The sequence below is a fragment of the Sturnira hondurensis genome, unplaced genomic scaffold (genome assembly GCF_014824575.4).
Source record: "Sturnira hondurensis isolate 20B ecotype Veracruz unplaced genomic scaffold, ASM1482457v3 Scaffold0004136, whole genome shotgun sequence".
Taxonomy (NCBI): Eukaryota; Metazoa; Chordata; class Mammalia; order Chiroptera; family Phyllostomidae; genus Sturnira; species Sturnira hondurensis.
In genome coordinates this window covers 54,666,074-54,688,138 of record NW_028076767.1, presented here as the reverse complement: position 1 = coordinate 54,688,138, position 22,065 = coordinate 54,666,074, and the positions used below count along the sequence as shown (strand labels likewise).

Sequence of the window (22,065 nt, the reverse complement as noted above, 5' to 3'; positions counted from 1 at the left end):
GGCCCGGGGTGCTGCTAAACATCCTCCAATGCATAAGAAACTTTGCAAACCACTTTTGGCATGTCCAATCAGTCACAGCACTTTCTCCATTCACTGCACAAACCTTTTTCTGTTTCAGTTGCGTTTTTCCCTTTCTTGAAATGATAAAACATAATACGCCCAAAATGTTGTGTATCTTTTTTCATCTTCCATATTAAAATGGCTGCACAAAAATTCACCCATTTTGACTTTTTTAAATGCACACATATGACAGCTGTGACAATACAGTCTAACAAAAATCTTTTGGAATGAGGTTAAAGACAACTAAGCACTACTCGAGACATCATATGGAAAAATGTAACGGACTTTTTGGCCAACCCAATTCGTAGGTATTATCAGGTGCATCAAATACTCTTTTCTGGACTATATTCAGCCTATTACTATAGTTGTTCTTTTTGACTCCTCACCCACTTCAGGTGGGCACTGTCTTCAGGTATGTTGATGAAATCAAGTTCCAGTTATATCTTTTGGGGCAGGACGATTGGGACTCCTGGTGACTTCACAGAGCTCCCCTGTGATCTGTGTTAATTTCAGAATTTCACTCACTGGGAACAGTCTAATTGTTGTCCCTTTAGTTTGTGGTATGTGTGCAGGCGTCCCTGACTTCTGCTCCCAGGTGTAATCAGTTTCTCCAGGTCATAGTTTGAGTAGCTTTTGACTATAAATTTAAGCTCTTTCCCTTGACTTGCTATTTATAGAGGAAAGCACGAACGGGGGAGGAGAAAAACCCCAAACATTACAGCAAACATCTGATGGCCTCTTTTGCTTTACTCAAGGCCACTGGTGTGGAAGATGTGACTAACCTAAACAACAGCTGAGCTCCTCCAAAACAGGCATTCAGAGTGCCTGGGATGAGCTGCCCAAGTCAGCGTCCCCTAGTGCTGGCCCCGCAGGACGTACATTTCAAGTGGCACGATGGATGGGCTGTGGAGCGACGCCAGCCGGGGTGATTCATCAGGGTTAATTGGAAGAGTTCAGAAGGGACCTTCGACAAACTCTTCAACATTTTTCTTTGTTTTCCTTTGAAAATATATAATCTTTGCTGAATGACAAACCCAGAAGGTTGATTGGTTTATTTGGAGAAGAAAGTGTCTGTGCATATGAGGCATCTATTTATTATTTAATTTTGCCCACTGTTCTTCATATCAAAACAGTTTGCATTGTTTCTTGTAAGCATGAGCAGCAGGAGACATTTGTGTTTCCACAGTTCCCCGGTGAAGCACACTGTGGCCCTCTTCCAGGTTCAGTGCTTGCTCTTTAGGTGAAACCCCAATCTTTTTACTAGGGTTTATTCAAGTAGCATTTTAAAAGAGAATTAGGCTCAAAGCCATGCTCCTTTGATGTGTAAAGACTTGTTGGGAAGATGGTTTAGCCCCAGTACACTTCAGGATGGCGTTCTCCAAATTCTGCTCAAGGTATTATTTTCCTAGTTAGTATATCTGGGTTTTTTTGTTTGTTGGTGACTTTTTTGTTTGGGTGGTTGGTTTGTGTTGCCCAAAATGCTTCATTGCTTTGAGGAGAGAGTGGGTCCCACTGGAAGGGAGGAGGAGGAGGAAGAGGACCCTTGCTGGGAGTCTGCAGTTTGGATTCTGGCCCTGCTGTTAATTAGCTGCCTGACCCCGGGCACATCAGCCTGCCAGGGTCTCTGTGTCTTCATCAGGAAAACGACAGGCTTGGAAAAATACATACAGGCCCGGCTCACGTGATAAGAAAGGTCACCCTGTGTACTTACAGTTGTGGGTTCTGTGGACGGTGGCGCAGTGGGACTCTATGCTTCTTAGTGATCCCCACAAAGCCCATGGTTGGTCTGGGGTTGAGAGGCCGGGTGTTCCACAAAGGCCGTTTTAAGCTCTCAGGCAAACTAGGTGGGTTTGGAAGTGCTGCTGTATGTAGGAGTTTCTCCCTCCCTTCCCAGCTCTCTCCTCTCCTCTTTCTTCTTCTTCTTTTTTTTTTTTTTCCAGGAGAAACCTGCTTGCCTTCTACCTTCCTTTCCTTAGTGCATTAGCGATGGTGCGGTGGGTAACACAACCCACCCAGGTTTGTTAACTGTTTGGAGTTGTCCAGCCATCTCATCTCAGTTAGTGCAGGGAGGAGAGAGCTGAGGGAGACTGCCAAAATGATGAAATAATGGTCCTTTTGTCTGTCTCTCGCTGTCTGGATGGTTTCAGGTTTCATCTTAGGCCTGGGCCTTTGTGTTGTTTTTACATTTTCAGTACAACCCTGTTTAAAACCACAGCTGGTTTATTGAAAGGATTCTGCCCTAATGCCCCTGGTCTGTTCTGCTTTCCTCCCCATCCCCCAGAAGAGTCATAACTCTTTGTAGTAAAAACCCATTCGAGTGTGGGCTGTTTGATCACGTCCCCTGACATCAGTTTTAAAATGTGTTCCCACTGTGTTTATTTTGCAAATGCTTATAAGGTATGTTGCTTTCTAATAGTCTTCCAAAACGTTATCTGTGTGGTTATATATAATCAGTAGCACCTGTAAAGCATGTTGCCTTTGACCATGTAGCTTCCTTCTTAACCAGTATCTCTTTGATCCTCTATTTGAATGTTTTCTTCTGGTTGGGAGGACTCACATTCCTATGCCAGACACCTTACAGTAATGTGCCTAGATTTACCCTCATAACTTTAATTAGATGTGGAATGTGGAGAATGCACTGTTGTGGTCTTTTTTAACTTTTATAGTTAGTGAACTTGTGATCGCTTCATTAACAATTAAAAACACTTGTGTCTGTAGTATTTAGTGCTCCATTTCTATGCATAAAAAATTAATGTAAAGCTCAGGGTTTCCTTGTATTATCTTAAATGATGTGTTTGTTTGAACACAAGTTACCACTCTGTCAATATGCAAGTTATATTCTAACTTTCGGCTCTTCTCTCCCTTCCTTTTGTTTTTAGAAGTGAAGGAGTGTTGAAGATGTTGAAGGCTGTGCTGAAGAAGAGCCGAGAGGGAGGAAAGGGGAGCAAGAAGGAGACAGGTGTGTGCCTGGGAGTGAGCTGGGTGGTGGGAGTCAGGGCATCAGGGCGCTGTTCTGGGTGGGCGATGTCACTGCTGGGAATGGGCTGTCGGAGAAGTGACAGGTGCTAGACAACAGCACACTGGTGCCTGTGGGAATGAAATACGTTTCTAAGATTTTGTAGAAGTGACTTTGAAAACTGAGTTTGGGTTATGAACCAAATCCCTCTTGCACACTTGTAAGGTTCGTAATTTTAACAGGTCATTCAGATCCCGAGTTCAAGTTCTGGATGTTGTGGGATAGCATGTGTGTCCAGGAATTTGGTTTCTAGGAAGCCTTTTCCCTTTTCCCACACACAGTTGCAGTTTATGTGTTCGACCAACTGCTGGCTGATGAGGCCTCATCTTTTGAGTATCAGGTTATCCCCTTAACAGGTGTAGCCTCACTCAGTGCCAGACTGCTGGTTTTCATTATGATGAGAGCTACGTACTTAATTTGGCCTGGATTTCACTTCTGTCTGTAGAGTGCTGGGACATGTGTGTCAGTGTGACTCTCCATTGCAGTCCCCGTGATGAACTCGCCTCCTAAGGGTACTGTGGTGACCTCTCAGTAATACCCCCTGTTTCCCCTGCTAGAGAAACTACATGTTGTCTACCTGTACTGACCAGTAAAATCCCGTTAGCATGGGTTAATCTCCCTGAAATGTGCCATTTCACTCTAAATTCATGTTAATCCAGAGTCGGAGAATGGCTGGTTTTCCGAATTATTGTATATTGAATAACATCTCAGTTCTAATTTCTCTTAAAATATAAACAAATACACTTATTACCCAAACATCACTGAGTTATAGTTAACGCCTTACTGTAAGAGCTCTTGTAATACCTTGTGGTGATACTGTTGATGTCTATTGTTTCTGTACTTAGAGATAAAGCAGATTTACAGACTTTTTGATTTTGGAACCTAGACAAACTCTTGATTAGTTAACCATGAAACCAAGTCTGCAGAGTGGCAAACTTACCCTAGAAGTCCAGTTTTTGTTGTAAACTTGTCGTTAAGATTCCATTAGAAGCATCTCATTAATGCCCGAGTAAGCAGATACAAAGAAGAAACCAGCTTTTATTGACACACACAGGATACCATAGTTAGCTCTTAACCTTAGAAAATCAACCCCTAGCTTTGAATAATTAATTAGAATTGTTCCTACAGAGAATTTTCAGGTCACATAACTCCTATCCAGAGGGGTACTCACCCTCTGTTGGCTCTTGGCCAAAGTATCCTTCTCTATTTTTCTGAAAGCAGTTAAAAGAATCTTTTTTTTTCTGTTTTGTCTCATCTGAAACTCATCCTGGGGGCTTTGTTGTTTGCTGTTTTGGATGCCTTTGTAATTTTAAGCATAGAGTTAGATCCTAAGCCATCTGGCTAGAGCTACCAGCCAGTCGCCAGGGTCTCCAAGCCAAAACTCCACACTTAGTACCAGTCTTTTACAACAGACCCACCGTCCTTTATGGCCAGTCCAGACATGTGAAATAACAGTATATGAATGCTTTTCAGCAACCTGCCTTTTGGATGGGCCACAGAACGAACATAGTTTACATTTGAAACTTTCAGTTGCAGAACATGTGATTTGGGGTTCAATTCCCCATTTGGTCATTAAGAACAACTACTGTTTCTTTGGAAACATTTTTTTATAATAAGTCCCACACTATGGCTTTTTACTAATGCAAACCAACTTGAAAAAATCAATGGGAACCTTTCTCATAAAACATCTGTATGGTATGTGCCTTTTTCCTTTTAACTAGAACCGGTTATATTAGTTGAGGAACAAAGCAGATGGAATTTTAAATATCGAAGTTATATCACAAGATGATTGGAGAAAATACTTGGAATTTGACCATTCATATGCTCAGCTCTGTGCCAACTCTCATTATATAAGTAAATCATAGCTAAGTTTCTCTATAAATTGAAACTGGCTAATCTGCTGAGACTGCTCTGAAACTTGGGTAATAATATCTCCTGCAATATGGAAAATTTTTCCTCTACTGTTCCCAATTAAAAACAATCTTTGTTGCAAACACAAGGGAAAATTTATCGTTATATATTTAACTCTGATAGAAGTATAGGAAATATTTGTCTGAAATACTGAGTTCTGCTTTTCCTATCCTTTGTGGATTATTTTTGACAGACAATTTTGAATGACACTTTTATGTTGAACCTATTTTAAGAATTTAGAAAATAATCACTGAGTTAAATTTAGCATTCTTCAAATGAAAGCCAGTATTTTTCATAAGTATTGAAAAGTTGGTACGTCCTCAGCTCTTCTCCCTAAATGAAGATGTCACATGTACATACTATAAACTACTGGTAAAATGTTAGCAGGTAATGACACTCAAGTTATATGTGTGTGAAGATTTTTGAAGTATTATGTACAGTGAGATATTAAATTATGGAAAGCCATTGCACGAACTCTAAAAATAGCCAAAGTCTTTATTATGATTATGCTTTTTTACCTAGGAATTGCTTATAGCTGAGCAAAAAAATGTTTCCCGGAGGCTATTTAATGTTACACCAGAGAATGTAACATTAAAAACTTTAGAATGTGTTTGGGGAAAGTAAATTTGCCTGTCTTCATTCCATCAGGGCAAATGAGCACTGTCTTTCTCTTGACCTTGAGTTGGGTGGGGGTAGGGCTAAGGGTACAAAAATCAATATTAAGCCATAATGTGGGGAGTGCCAGGTGAGGGCATGTATTTTCCTCTCCGTGCTGTTGTGTTAGGACCTCGATCTAAAGCAAGCGAATGAGGTGTTACCTTCATTTTGAAGCTCCTCAGGCCTGCAGCCTTCTACCACATCTCTTTATTTTATGTGACCTTTGCTATCAGAAGACTTTCATGTTACTATTATTAAACTTATTTAATTTGAATGTGGAATAATTACTACATTCTAAGAGTGGGAGTATCCTGATGTTAAATCTGGGCCTGATGAGATTTAGAGTGAATAGAAGAGGAAATTAGTATATTTTCTGTACAGCAGCACTGTTTAGCAAATGAATAGGAAAAGAGTTCTATTTCATAATAGAAACAAAAAAAAATGTCAACCTAAGAAGAAATGTTCAAGCCTCATATTGAAGAAAATACTAAAACATTGCTGAAGGACCTGAATAAATGGAGAGAAATGCCATATTCCTGAATAGGCAGATTCATTTTTTAAACCACTAGATCTTAAAATGTTTTCTGTACATTTCATTTAATCCCTAATGATATCTTCTTGTTTTTTGAAGACTTTATTCTCTTAGGGCAGTAGGTTCACAGAAAAATTGAGAAGGTAGGTACAGAGATTTTCTCTACACTCCCTGACTCCACTCCTGCACAGTCTCTTCCATTATCAACGTCCCTCCTCAGAGTAGGATGTTTGACAGCTGGTAAACATCCATTGGCCCATCGTCACCCCAGTCCATAGTTCACATGAGGGTTCACTCTTGGTGTGATATGTTACTTTGGTTTAGACAAACGTATAATGAAATGTACTCACTATTATAATGTCGTATAGAGTATTTTCATTGCTCCCAAAATCCTGTCATTTTTCTTAATACAGCATAACCAGTTGACTTAAAAATTTACCTGAAAGACTAAATGTTTAAGAATAGCCAAGGAAAATTGCATGTATGGGGCAAGTGCATCTAAATGATTGAGCCTGCTTTCCATGCCTGGGTTCTAGCTGCAAGAGATGCTGGACAAGGGTGGTGTATTTGGACTTCTTAGCTTTGGAGTAGGGTAAGGTGGACTTTACCTTCCACCAAGACATGCATTGGAGTTGATTTTTCAGTTATAGACATTGGTCAGGTCCCCTCTGCTTCAAAAATGAACCAAGCACAGAGATCTAGTATAGCTCATATAATAACTGCCGCTTGGGGTAGCCAGCCTTTTGGTATCTCTGGGCCACACTGGAAGAAGAGGAGTTGTCTTGGGCCATGCATTAAATACACAAACACTAGTAAAAACTGATGAGCGAAAAAAAAAAGGTTTTAAGTAAATTTACAATTTTGTGTTGGGCTGCATTCATAGCCATCCTTGGCTGCATGCAGCCCACACCCTATGGGCCATGGGCTGGACAACCCTGATAGCTTAACTAGTGTTTTGGGCCTTTTTTCCCCTGTTGGTCTCCAAGAAATGAATGTAATTTTATCTAAGATCTATGCTATAATCTAGGACCACAGTTGATTGTTTTGTTTGTTTGTTTGTTTGTTTGTTTTTAACCCTGGAGATAATGACATCATTTTGGAATGACTAGGGAAGACCTCTTCCTTCCTAGAGAGGGTTGGCCCCTCCCCGTCTCTGTGCAGCCCTTCTCCTGCCCTCTGCGGGGCTTGAATCATAGCCCTTTGCCCCGTGCAACTCTCCTAGTTACTACCTATTGGTTTGGAAGTAGCTTCAAGTTGGGCAGAAGAGCAAAGGTCAGTGAAATTTTAATTGTGGTCCTTCCTCAATTAAAAATATAGACTGGTGAAGGGAAGGTTGCTTAATGTACCAAAATAATTATTAGTCTTTTTCTTTCAGTTTAATTATCTGTGTTTTTTTCCCAGCAGGGGGCCTTAGTTTGAAGCAATTTATTTTTTTAAAAAAAATGACCTTCACCTTTTCATTGTTAAAACCCAGCTGGTTGGCTAAATACACTTGTAATGGTGTTAATTAAGGCATTGGATAGTCTCTAAGCTTGAATGTGTACTGAATTAATCTGTTAGCTTTGCATCTAATCCTTCACTTTGAATTTGTAGTAAAAGGAAGCTGTTTGCCTCTAAAGTTTAAAAGCCATTGATGTGATTGTTAAATGTGGTATTTTAAGCCATTCCAGGCTGCAGTCTGGTTTTCAGTGGTACCGTCTAAAAAATGCCTCAGTACAAACGATGCTTTGTTTTATCTGGAAAATACGAAGCTGTTTTTGATTAGTCCGTGCGGCATTGCCCATTTTCTGTGGTTGTGGACTATTATTTAGGAATTTAGTGCAGTGACTGTCTTGCTGAGCTCTGGGTATTTAGTATCTTGTTGTCAACTGGCCCCAACAATGTTTCCCAAGCAACAGAATAAGCAGAAGTAATTCAATGTAAAGCTATTGTATCTCTCCTGACCAGGCCATTTAAACAAATTCTGTAAAATATTAGGATATGATTTAAAGATAGAATGGAACCTGGCCAGATTTTAGTAGGAGCAGGAATGCTGTTTCTTTTGGTTTGCTTGGTCCCTTTATCAGCTTTTCTCTTTGTTGTCCCTCATACATGTCACAACATCTAGGGAAAGCACAACTTTTAGAAAGTACCGATTCACACCCCAGTGTATTTAAATTTAGACAAATTACTTAATTTAGCCAGGCTACTTTACAGGGATGCTATTGGGTTAAATAAGAGAACATCTTTGTAATATTGTCTCACTTAACATCTGGCTCTGCTCAATATTCGGTACAAGTTTGTTTTCTTGAGAAAATTGTGTAGTACCTTAAAGAATGAACAGAATCCTTCTAGAACTTCTTGTTCCTTCTCTGTGACGAGAAAGCAGGAGTGATCTCAGGCAAAGGACTATGTTCTAGAAGCTTCTTTCTGTGACTTCCCATCTCCAAATACTGAGTCTACCATCATCTTTGGATACTGAAAGCTCTTGCTCTCTGTATTCTTTCCCTCATAACAAAAGTGGGAAATCTCTGAATTGTTTATTTCATGGAGGTTTATGCATTGAAAACCATTTATTCTACCTTTTAGCCTATATCAAGTTCATACTAGTATTTTACCCTTTTTCTTTATGAAGTTAAACTGGAAGGCCTTCCAGTTTTTGCCTTAGGAGATTTCAGGAGTCAGCAAGCACCTTTAAGAGTAGATTTCTAAGTACAGTTCATAAAGTTTCTGAGATGTTTCATCTCAACACATTTTTAGTCAATGAAGTTCTTTATATGTGGAAACCCTGGTCCCCCATTCTCTTTGTGCTTTCCCACAGGTTTTAGGGACATCTAAAGGATGAAAGAGAGAAGGGAGGGAACAAATACTTACCAAGCATTTATCGTGTGTCCGACACCTACCTGTAATGGACCAAACTGGTTCCCCCTGACCCGCCTATTTCCCCGTGAGGGACATGATTAGGGAAAGCTCTGGACTGAACGAAGGTGAAACCAAGACTCATCGTGTAGCTTCCACTTTTTATAAGACATTCCAACAAAGTCAGTCACAGTCCGTCCGAATCCTCACGAAGGATGTGGCAAACTCTCAACCCTTACTTGCTTGGGTATGTGTAAATGCAATCGGAAACTTAATGGGGAAATATAAATGAACAATTCAGCATTCATGTTTTGATCAAATCTAATTTCATTTCACAAATAATTTATCTCATTAAAGCTGCTTTTCTGTAAAAAAAAATAAAAACCAACTAAACCAATGATCCTATTTTGTGTAGTCCTAGTTTTCAAAGAGCTTTGTCATGTGTAGCTTCTTAATTCCCATAAAAACTCCATATTTTAATTTTCATGTGACCTATTTTCATTTCCTGGAAGAGGAATTCCAAGGTTTTATTTCTATTCTACAGAAATGTAAAAAACTTGATTTCATAGCATCCACTGGCAGATACAGTCTCTGGGAGGGGAGGTGGTCTATGAAAAATTTTTACTTAGACTGAGTTATTTTCTTCACGGAGGATGATCTAAATTTATATTTGCTCTTAAGGGAATGAGGATGTTGACCTTGGACTTGTCCAGCAGGATGGCCTTTGGGGTAATCACTTGGGTAGACCTAGTCCTGGTGTAGAGCATCAAATTGAGAAACCTTGCTTCACATCTGAAATCGTGGGGTTAGAAAGTAGGATGTGTCTGACTCTCTCACCCACCTTCTCTCCCCTTTGCTGGCAGGCTAGTTGTATAACACATTGGACATCAAGGGTACCAATGTAGACTCAGATTCCTGTGTTCTGGGGACCATAGCACTATCTCGAGGGTAAAGATAAAATGACCTGAGCACCTGGTTTTTAATTCTTTACTCCCTTAAAGTTTATTTGTGCCAGAGAGTGGCCATTTTTGAGAGAGTTGGGGACAAACAGCTAGATTTGGTACATGATGAGATTCTTCGTGCCCTGAGACTGTTCCCTGAGCACAGATTACTGAGGAGTGATGATGTCTCTGATACAGGACATGCGTGTAGGTGGCTGTAATGGGCTGGGCACTTGTCTGGAGTTTTTACAGACCATGGGGCTGGCTGGTAGCAGAGGCTGAGAGCCTGGAGGCAAACTCCAGGTGAAGGGTAGAAGAGAGCCCTCGGAACACTGCTGATGTCTTGAGGGTTGTACTTTCATTTCAGTTCTCAAAAATCAAAAGTTCAACCCATAGCACTGGTCTCTGTTATCCTGATTATAAATGTAATACCTAATTTCATTGATTGTAAAACACACCATTATTTAATGTACTAGTAGGGAAGAAAGAACTACTGTTACTTAAACTGACATAATACTTACTTACTATACTACTGAAGATTTCCTTTTTAAAGTTGTTTTTACATATCTCAATTGTTTGCAAAAATAGAAGGAAAATGTAAATGAAGCTGGTTGTGATAGTTCAAGTTTATATTCAGAGCCTGATTCGTCTAAATCTCCTTTTCTGCCTTGTTGTCCGTATCCGTTCTCCCCCACACGACACCAGTGCCTCTGCCTGTAAGAGAATTGATGCTGGGTGTGTGTTGAATTCTTCTGCACTCTCTCCCGAGCTATAGACATTCATTCTGCAAGTTCCATGGCATTTCTTCCTAATTTCAAAAGGAGGCATTGATGGAAGGCTTTCCGTTAAAATGCAGGGTTCTTATTCTTCCCACAGTAGACTGTGAGTGGTTTGTTGACTGAAACCTGAAAGGGCTTGTAATTGTCTAGTTACGCCACCAGCAGTAATAACCTAGTCAGTGACCGCCCCATTGCAACCACTGCCTGGCCGATAGCGATTTCAGTATGCCGTCAGCTATTACATACGTTTGGTTTGGGAACAGTTAAAGTGAGAATAAATACAGGTCTTCGAATCAATGCCCAGTGTAGTGTGTGCTCATTGGAGAACATTTGGAAATTACTGGTAGGAAAGAGAAAACCCCAAGATATTATTTTCTCTTTTGCTTTATCCTTTTTAATGTTATTAGTCTTTGAAAAAATACCTAATGCTTTATGGTACCTATATACCATAATTTTGTTTGGGTACATTTTAATTGTTTCCATGTTTTCTCATTCATTAAAAAAATAAGTAGAAAATACGTGTTTTTGTACAAATATCTGATTATTTTAGTAGCATGTTTTTAGGCAAGGGATTAATGGTGAGAGGAAATGAACTTATCAGAGCCTGTAGTACCTGTCGCTGATTTGTTTTTCAAGACTGCTTCAGTTGCCGTGTGTGTCAGCGGTGTGTGTGTGTCTGTTCACATGGCTCTCACTAGTAGTGGGTATTAATGGGTTGTAATCTTTGCCCGTTTTATAGGTTAAAATGTGTTTGTTTTTAATTCATATTTCCTTGAGATCGATAGGCATCTTTAAATATTTATATTTTTCATCATTAGTTGTCTTTTTATGTCCTTGTATAGTTTTTTTCCCCGTTGGGAATGTATGAGGCTGTTCAGTCTGGTTCTTCCCTTCTCCCAGCGTTGCCCCCAGTGCATAGTAGTGGGGTTGCCCTGTAAAGTCACACCTCGGGGAGCTTTCGTTGAAGTTGTGAATAGGGAAACTGCCTGTGTGGGATGGGAAGAAGTGTGTCCTGCATTGTTTAAATTTTGTGTTTGTGCCCAGGGTCTGCGAGTCTGCCTGCTTATATTTAAGAAGTTTAGCTTATAGACAAAGCAGAATAGGAGCACAGAACCAGCTCAGATGAGTGACCTGGTTTTCCACAGTCCTGTAGAGGGTCGTCTCTCTCTGCACAGTCAGAAGGTCCTCGGGCTTCCTGCTGCCAGGCGGTGTTGGGAGCCTGACTCCTGGCGAACTCCTGACAGCTGGCAGGGTGGTTCCAGAGAGTTCCGTGGCTCCTTAATTGCTGTATTTTCAAATGTATAATTTTTATCCATGGCTTATATTCTATTATGGGTAGGGATTCTTTCAAACTAAGATAAAGTAATAAAATAAAAGGTTTTAGATCTAGAAGGATCCTAGAAATTGAGTTCAGTGTCTCCCTTTTTCGAGGGGTATTTGGAAAAGCAGCATTGAGCCACTGCCCAAGGTCACAGAGCTGACGCAAAGAGGGCATCAAAGTGTAGTTTTTAATTCCAGACTAGTTCAGCTCTGCTCTGTCTCTGGCTGCCTTCCTCATCTGTATCCCAAGCATTGAGTAGGTACCAAGGGAAACATTTCCTTGAAATAGAAGACAGTAGATTTCCTTTATAATTTTTCTCTCCAGGGGTATTTATTTTGATTTTTTTTTCACTACAGGTGCTTCCTTTTTTTCCTTCACTAGAAGAATTATTTTTGAAATTGTTACAAGGTTTTAATCTAGACTCAGTCTCATTGAGTAATATCTCTATTTCTTTTTCTGTATCTTAAAGTCCATTTTTGTTTGTTGTCCTTGAGACTGTTATAAATCAATCCTATTTTCTTTTTCGTAAAGCCACTCAAACACCATACATGTAATAGTTAAATTAAAAAGTTATACAATGGTATTAGAAGTGAAGACACCATCCCCATTTGTTCTCTGCTTCCCTTTTCCCTCCCCAAAGGCAATTAATGTTAATGGTTTCTTATTAGATCTTTCAGGGTGGAACACAAGTAGGTTTACAGCTGTATCTACTTTTGAACACTGCATTTAATAAATAATAATACAAGAACCCCTCTGGCTAGTGTGGCTTAGTTGGTTGGGCCTTGTCCCCCAAACCAAAAGTCCGCTGGTTTAATTCCCAGTCAGAGCACATGTGTAGGTTTTATGTTTGGTTCCCAGTCGGGGCACGTGCGGAAGGTAGACGGGTAAGATGGGTGGACCATGCAGACAGGGCTTGCTGAATGGGAAACTGAGACTCAGAGCTGAGTGTGGACTACCGTGGTTGCCGCAGTGGGAGAAACTCCCAGTCCCACACAAGAGTTTGTTTGGGAAGTGGGGCTAGAGCTGAGCAGGAAAGCTGCATTGTTCCCTTTCTGGCCCCTCCCCCACAGGCAGCACCACAATGAGGCAGTGCCCTGCAGTGGTGAGTACCTAAGGCCCTGCCCCGCCCCCCCGCCCCCTACAGCTTAACAGGTGTGGTGAGACAAAGAAATATGGCCCAAAGGAAAGGACAGCGCAAAACTGCAGAAAAAGAACTAAGCAACAAGGAGATAGCCAGCTGATCTGATGGAGAGTTCAAAACCCTGGTATCAAAATGCTCACAGAACTGATTGAGCTTGGTTGCAAAATGAAAGAACAAATGAAGGCTACCGGAAGTGAAATAAAGCGAAATATTCAGGGAACCAACAGTGACAGGAAGGAAACCAGGACTCAAATCAATGATTTGGAGCAAAAGGAAGAAATAAACATCCAACTAGAACAGAATGAAGAAATAAGAATTTAAAAAAATAAAGAGAGGCTTAGGAACCTTTGGGACAACTTTAAACATTCCCATATCTGAATTATAGGGGTACTAGAAGGAGGAGAAGAAGAGCAAGAAATTGAAGAACTCATTTGAACAAATAATGAAGGAAAACTTCCTGAATCTGGCAAAAGAAATAGACTTCCAGGAAGCCAAGAGAGTCCCAAAGAAGTTGGACCCAAGGAAGCACACACCAAGGCACATCATCATTAAGTTACCCAAGATTAAAAATAAAGAGACTCTTAAAAGCAGCAAGAAGAAATGAGACAGTTACCTACAAAGGAGTGCCCATAAGCCTGTCAGCTGATTTCTCAAAAGAAACTTTGTAGGCAAGAAGGGGCTGAAAAGAAGTATTTGAAGTCACAGAAGGCAAGGACCTACATCCAAGATTGCTTTATCCAGCAAAGCTTGCATTTAGAATGAAAGGGCAAATAAATAAAGTGCTTCCCAGATGAGGTCAAGTTAAAGGAGTTCATCATCACCAAGCCCTTATTATATGAAATGTTAAAGGGACTTACCTAAGAAATTAAAGATCAAAAACTATGAACAGTGAAATGACAACAAACTCACAACTATGAACAGCTGAACCTAAAAAAAAGAAAAAAAGAAAAACAATGGAAACAAAGACTAAGCAAAAAACTAGAACAGGAATGGAATCAGAGAAATGTGCATCACATAGAGGGTTTTCAGTAGGGAGGGGTAGGGGAGGAACGGGGGAAAAGGTACAGGGAATAATACGTGTAATTGGTAGGGAGAGGTTAAGAATGGTACAGAAAACAATTCAAAGAACTTATATGTACAACCCATGGATATGAACTAAAGGGAGGGGGAATGCTGGAGGGTTGGGGGGTACAGGGTGGAGGGGAATAAAGGAAAAATTGGGAAAACTGTAATAGCATAATCAATAAAATATACTTATAACAAAAATACAAGAATAAACTGGTGTACTCACAACTGTAAACCTACTTAAGGAACACAGTTTATTCTTGTGTTATTAATTATTTGAAAGCGGATGCAACTATAAACCTACTTTTGCCCCCGTCCATGTGCACGTGCACACATACATATACATACGTGTTTAGATCCTTAACCCACACAGGTCTTATACTGTGTTTTAGTTTGTAAATTGCTTTGTTGATGGAATGCATTTTTAGACTTTTTTCATATTAGCACATACTAATAGTTTTTTAAAAGTTGCAATATATTAGACAAATATTTTATAACTTATTTTATTACTTCCCTGTTGATGATTCTATCGTTTTTGTCACTATAATAAATACTAGAGTGAATCTCCTTGTATATAACTACCTTTGCTGTCATGAGAATAATTGTAAGAAAATGGTGGGTTAACAAGTTTGTTTATAATTTTCTTAGATTTTGTAAGATTGCCTTCCAAAAATGTAGCATTGAATTTGTGATTACACCTTCTGTATGTGACAATGTTTATGCACATTTGCCATGGGGATAATCAAACTGTTTCACCTTTACCAGTATGATAGGGGAAAATTGTATCTCATTGTTTGAATTATGCAGCTCTGTAGAATGAATTAGAACATTTGTGTATGTTTATTGGTTATTTGAAACTGTATGGCCTGGATTTGTAGCCTGGCCCCTCAGCTTACCAGCTGTGTCAGCTTGGCTTTCTCTGCCTCGTGGGTCACTTCTGACGCTCAAGTGAGTTAATATTTATCAAGTGCTGAAATCCGTGCTTGGCAGCTAGTGTGTGCTATGGAAGTATTTGTCAAAAATAAAGATTTGAATTTCTTTCTCTGCCCTGCCTGTTCATCTAACCTATTTTGTTGTTGGGTTCGGTAGCTGTTTTAATTTTTTTGGTAAGGTTAACTAACCATTGATCCTTTACTGGCTAGTAGGTCAGGCAGGTCATGTTTCATTTTGAGTTATAAAACCTGAAAAAAATTCATCGAAGTCTTCATTTTGGGAGGCGTAAGTGGAGGATTTTGTTTTAATTCTGTAAGTTCAGCGCTGAAAACTGACTGAGAGGGTCCAAATCAGCATTTCAGGGAGCTCAGCTTTCGGCCCCTGCTTTGCGTGAGCGTCCTGATGCTGCTCATCTGATCACACCCCGTACGGCTCTCCGTCCTTCGCTCTAAGATTCTGAAGATTGGACATTCTGGCGTTTTTCTCCCTCCATTCATGAAGTTGTTACCATGGTGGTTGGACTCCCCAACAACACTTCAGATCCCTTCTGGTTTATGGAAGCAGCATCTTAAACACGAGTAAGCACTCTGCTGGTTGGCTCCAGAAAACTTAGCAAGGGTTCCAGTTGGAATATACCTACTAATTCTCGTTGAACAAGTTGCCTCATTTTTCTGAACCCTACTTTTCTGGCCTGTAAAATGAAGGTGATAATCTGTGTTGTAGTATCAATTAGTAATCATGCAGGCTCAAATGAAATGAAATTTTTTTTCTTGTTAGGCATGATAACGATGATGTGGGGAATTTGTTTTGCTTTTACCACATGGTATCCTCGGCTTTGGGAAATGTCCTCTAATCAAGGAAATAAAATATACAAATATTTACATTTTTAAGAAATTTTTGATAGTCAAAAACTGGATTCACCAGGAAGCGAATCCCTGGGGAGAAAATGTGTCGGTACTAGTAAAAGTTACCCTTTGAGTGTTCACTGTGTATCAGAGATTGCGTCACATACTTATAAACCGTTACCTCACATAATCAATAGCTTATTAGTAGAGGTTGAAGAACTGATTGAAGATTGCAGTTGCCAACAGCAGAGCCAGGATTCGAATCCAGTTTGACTCTCTGTCTCCAAAGCCTGTGTGCAGGGCTGTGAACAGCCAGGTTGCGTCAAGGTGCAGAGCCTCCCTGTTTCCATTTTTGCATCCGTGAAGTGGGGATACTAATGGTGACTACTTTCTAAGGTTGTTGGCTGTCCTGAGGAGTCAATGAATTAGATTACTTAGGACAGTGCCTGGATTATAGTAAACATTTTATAAGTGTTTCCGGTTATAATTTATGGTACTTTCTGTACCATTTTGGCTCCTTCACTTTTGCACCGCTTGACCCTCCGTTTCAGGCTTTTAGTCAGTGGTGGCGTCTTAGGTGTATATGTTTGTTTCATTCGTTTCCTTGTTTGTGCGGCAGACATGGCCCTGGCTGTTCCCCCTAGGGCAGATGGAGGAGAGGCCTCGGGGACAACCTGGTCGTCATGGAGTGCTGTGGGACGGTTGCTGTGACAGCCTGGGAGGGCCTGTGTTTGCTGGGCAAAGGGGTGGGGGGCAGGAACATGAGACCTGCCTGCAAGGATCCCTTACCAGAGCCCTGCAGAGAGGTGTGGGTGCATTCACAGGTGCTGTGCCCCTGTGATGTGGTATTCACCTCGGCTTCACAGGAACTGGCTCTAGTGAAGTTATCTAGTGATTCCCAAACTTGGCTGGTTCACTGGAGCCACTTGTGAATCAAATTCCCATCAGACCTCCTAAATCATCCACCAGCAATGGGGCCCAGGATTCTGTGTTTTTTAAAAATGGTTTTTGAATGGGTGGCAAGGTTCGGGAGCCATGGGTGTGCCGTATGCTCCTGTATGTGTGCAGGGCCAGCTCCAACCAGCCACAGCTGAGGAATGTGTATGGGACTTTGAAACCTCTTAGGAGAAAAAGCTCCCCTGTTATTGAGTAAACCCTGTGCTTGGAAGCTTTGCAAAGATGAATTGAATATAGATGTGCAAGCAGGTGAGCGAAAGGATTCCTTTACAGAAACAACAAGGGGCAGGATTTGATCAAAGTAGTTTGTCTGTTTTATTTGGTTCTTGTGTTTATGCCGATTCCTCATCAATGTTTAGTTCTTCTCACGCTTTCTAGTTAGATACACAAAAAACTAATAGCTGTTGAATATAATTTTGATGTTTACTTTACATGCAACTGTACGGAAACCGTTAGAGACAAGTTTCCCAGAGTGAAACACAGAGAATGAATGAAGTGAGTAACTTACATTCGCTTTATGTTTGAGAATTCACGATTAGAGTGGAATGTTAATATGGTTGGCTGTGGAGAGACAATATTGACATTGTTGCTAAGATATTTTACCAGACATGTCACTGAGGCTGCTGTATCAAAAACTGAGCAAGGATTTATTTGTTTGTTTTTTGGTGGTGATGATGGAGGAAGAATATAGCAAATAAAATGACAGAGGCAGAAAATGTAAAGTCATCTCATTCTCTCCCCACTCCCTGCCTCCACAACACAGGCCTGAAAAGGATCTTGTTAAATAGTCCCGTGTACACAATTGATTTAGTCTGCTTTTTGGAATATTCACTGAACTGGGTGTATTGCATTTTTAATGTGTGTTTGTGGGGAAGAAACTTTAAGTGCTGCCTAGAAACTTTGAGTCATTTTTTTCCGCCAGTGGTTACAGATCCCATTTTCCTTGTAAGGAGCTGAAATAAGATAGTGGTAGCAGCTCCCTTTTATTCTCTCCTCCTCTTGTAATGAGGCCTGTTGGCAGCCAGCTCTGCTGACAGGACTGCCAGAGTTTGGGTCTGCGTAGTCAGTGAGGGGGTGGTGTACCAGTCAGGGTATTGTTCTGAAAGCTTTTCCCTCCACTTATTTTTCCACCCCCAAAATGTCAGCATGTCCAATGTGACAGAATGTTCCTGATGATAATCATTCAGAGAAAACATGACTTGCCAAATCATCTGTGGATGAAAGTCAGAATTTCTCCAGCGCCAAACAGCACTCTATGCTTGGTACGCACCTTGGCTAGGGGATCCACACGGTATATCCAGTGTGATTCCGTGATGAAGAATTCTGACTGTGGGCTCAGACTGCCTGGGTTCAAATCCAGATTTCTCTCCAATAGGCAGTGGCAGTCTGTACAACTCGGCCTCTTTCAGCCATCTGTGAGAAGGGGGCAGTGACAGCATTTCCTTCAAGTGGAGTAGGGTGTAGAAACACACTGATGTATATCAAGTGCTCAGCAAGGTGTCTGGTACTCAGAGTAAGGTCTTAATAACTGCTGGCGTAAGCATCCCCATTATTAGGGCAGATACATCCAATGAGCATTACGTATATAGTTAAAACAGAACTCAGTATAAGCCCTATGTGTTGCTCGGGTGCTCACTTCATGTGAAGTTCAGGGTAAGTACTCTCAGGAGTCACAGTGGAGCCAGGTGTGTAATCGAGAAGGACAAAGGCCTTAGGAACTGATGAGCAGGTGTGTAGTGGCCAGGGCCACCTCACTGCCTGTTCCGGAGTGCCATTCACCTGAGGGTGCCATCTCACTAGAGGTTCCTGTGTTATTATGAATTAGAAGGGTACCCTCAGGTGGCGGTATTGGGGAAAGTTTACAGTTAGGGGGTGGATTAACTGGTTGGAGACTGGGAGTTAAAAAGCAGAGAAGTCAGTGTAGACCGAGCCAGGGCAGCGAGGTTCCTTTTCCAAATTACTTTGAAGTACGTAGAATACAGAACTGGATCTTGGACCACGTGCTGGCTGTAGGAGGCAGCCAGTCCAGGGCTGCACTGGGCGAAAAACAGTGAGAAAGACCATCCAACATCAGTGAGACTTGGGGAGAGATGACTATGGATAGTTTGAGCGAGATGGACAAGTCTGAGCCAGGAGGGTTGATGAAAACCAGTAGGTCACAGTCAGAGGTGCCTGGGTGTGAAAAAGGAAGCCCTCCTTTCAGGGAAAGGGACCCAGAGAGCAGGGACTTCATAGGCGTGTGTGTGGGGAGGGAGGGGCGGGTGGCTACTGGCTGGGAAACCCCCGGAAATAAACAGAGATGGGTACAAATTTATGTTTCAAATAAGTGTTTAATGGAAAATAGATGTTTTATAAAACATTCTCATTATAAAAATATCAGAACATAAGTCAACTTAAAATGTAAAAGGGAGAAAAACCGTTGCTACTTCCACTGCCTTAGGAATCACCACCATCTACATTTCATCAAAATTGCTTTTCACTTTTTGTGGTGCATATTTTCACATTGTCACCATAAGGCATGTGCAAAGCTGTATACACTGGCTTAACGTCTTATTCCACATGTTTTAAAAAAAGTGTTGGCCATATGGTAAGCTCAAATTTTTCTTTTTGGTAATTTCGGTTCCTTGGCAATGAGAATGGCCACTGTGGTGTGTTCCTCTGCTTGTTCGGAGGGGAGAGGGGGTGAAGAGAGCTTTCTTTGCTCTGCGTCACAATCAAGTGAAAAATGTTAGCCATCGTTAACAAGTTCTGGCACAGGGTGCTATTGTTTTAGGTCACCAGATAGAAAGTAAGAGATTCTTTCTGCCCTAGGGGTTGAAGGGGATTGTTCTGAAAAACACATTTCCTGCATAAGAAGGGGGCGGACGCAGAAGGGGGGCAGTTGAGGGTAGCCCTTGAAGGCTAGGCCTGGGTTTTAATTTGTTGCTTTTTAAAAAATCATAATGTCCCCATTGTTGAGTAATTAAATTTGATTCTTAAGGAACATTTTTCTCAAGAAGGATTAAGTAGGCTGTGTGTTTTCTGAGTCATTGAGTGTTTGACAGTGTTTTCTGGTCCATGTGTTAGTTGGTAGAAAACTCGATTCGGTTTTACCTGGTTCCGTCATGCTGTCTGCTCCCTTGGGTTTCATAGACGCTGTGTTTTTGACTTCTGGCTTTCTGTGTTGGAGAAGGAAAATGTTGTGGGTGAAACTGTGTCCTTCAAAAGGATAATGTCAAGGTCCCAGCCCTCAGTACCTGTGGAAGTAGACTTATTTGGAAGTAGTGTCTTTGTAGATGTAGATGAGCTCCTANTACTTCCACTGCCTTAGGAATCACCACCATCTACATTTCATCAAAATTGCTTTTCGCTTTTTGTGGTGCATATTTTCACATCGTCACCATAAGGCATGTGCAAAGCTGTATACACTGGCTTAACGTCTTATTCCACATGTTTTAAAAAAGTGTTGGCCATATGGTAAGCTCAAATTTTTCTTTTTGGTAATTTCGGTTCCTTGGCAATGAGAATGGCCACTGTGGTGTGTTCCTCTGCTTGTCTGGAGGGGAGAGGGGGTGAAGAGAGCTTTCTTTGCTCTGCGTCACAATCAAGTGAAAAATGTTAGCCATCGTTAACAAGTTCTGGCACAGGGCGCTATTGTTTTAGGTCACCAGATAGAAAGTAAGAGATTCTTTCTGCCCTAGGGGTTGAAGGGGATTGTTCGGAAAAACACATTTCCTGCATGAGAAGGGGGCGGACGCAGAAGGGGGGCAGTTGAGGGTAGCCCTTGAAGGCTAGGCCTGGGTTTTAATTTGTTGCTTTTTAAAAAATCATAATGTCCCCATTGTTGAGTAATTAAATTTGATTCTTAAGGAACATTTTTCTCAAGAAGGATTAAGTAGGCTGTGTGTTTTCTGAGTCATTGAGTGTTTGACAGTGTTTTCTGGTCCATGTGTTAGTTGGTAGAAAACTCGATTCGGTTTTACCTGGTTCCGTCATGCTGTCTGCTCCCTTGGGTTTCATAGACGCTGTGTTTTTGACTTCTGGCTTTCTGTGTTGGAGAAGGAAAATGTTGTGGGTGAAACTGTGTCCTTCAAAAGGATAATGTCAAGGTCCCAGCCCTCAGTACCTGTGGAAGTAGACTTATTTGGAAGTAGTGTCTTTGTAGATGTAGATGAGCTCCTACTGGGTTAGGGTGGCCCTAGTCCACGATGACTGGTGTCCTTGGAAGAGAAGAGACACACACGGAAGAATTCCCTGTGATGATGGAGACAGAGATAGGGGTGATGTGTCTCAAAGCCAAGGATCACCAGAAACGAAGATAAGGGCGTGGACCAGGTTCTCCCCTAGGGCCTGCAGAGAGAGCGTGATCTCTGCCCAACGACTTGATTTTGAACTTACAGCCTTCAGAAATGTGAGAATGTATTTCTGTTGCCAAGACACCCAGGTTTTGGTGCTTTGTTACAGCAGCCCAGGGAACTAGTACCAGAAGTCTAAGGGCAGCTAGTTGGGCTCCAGGTTCTGGTTCCTATGGAAGTCTCAGTGATTTTGTATCCCATTCATTTTTTTAAACCATATGTAGTTACCTGGGTGTTTATGATAATTTTTTTCCCTAAACTATCAAGTTTTGCCAGGATGCGTGTAGGGTGGGTCTCCCTTCAGGGAAACAGCCTAAGGCATGGTGTGTCCTTTTAAATCTGCACAACTCTGTTTTTCTTTCCTTTGAGTTTTTTTTCTCAGAAACACTTTTTGTTTTCCATATTTATAATCTTTTCTCACAGCATGAAGATGTTTGACCCTTTCCTGAGTGGGTCCCTCAAGCCTGTCTGTGTCCGAGTGGGCCTCCTGGGGTGTTTATTCTGCTCTCTGCGCATGATGTGTGGGCCGTAATTTGGTTATTGCCATTCTTTCCTCCCCTTTAGTCTGTCTGTCCTCTAAATGAAGCAGTGAAAAAGGACCATGTGAAAGGGGCGGAGGCCATATTATCCTATATTCTGTTGAGGGTGCCAGGTAGTTTACCGAATGTTTTCCTCAATCTTTGAATTTTCAAGAAGATACTCCCATTTCTTTTATTAATAAGCGGGGTTTTCTCA

At 41.2% G+C, this 22,065-nt stretch overlaps 1 protein-coding gene across 1 annotated transcript in view; it reads left to right on the top strand.

Moving 5' to 3' along the window:
• Positions 1 to 22,065, top strand: part of TANC1 (tetratricopeptide repeat, ankyrin repeat and coiled-coil containing 1) — a 221,335-nt gene that overhangs the window by 68,335 nt on the left and 130,935 nt on the right. Inside the window, exon 3 of the mRNA XM_037044651.1 lies at positions 2,940 to 3,019. Within this exon, the coding sequence (XP_036900546.1) occupies positions 2,959 to 3,019 (61 nt within the window). The 5' untranslated portion in view covers positions 2,940 to 2,958. The remainder of the gene's footprint in view (positions 1 to 2,939; positions 3,020 to 22,065) is intronic.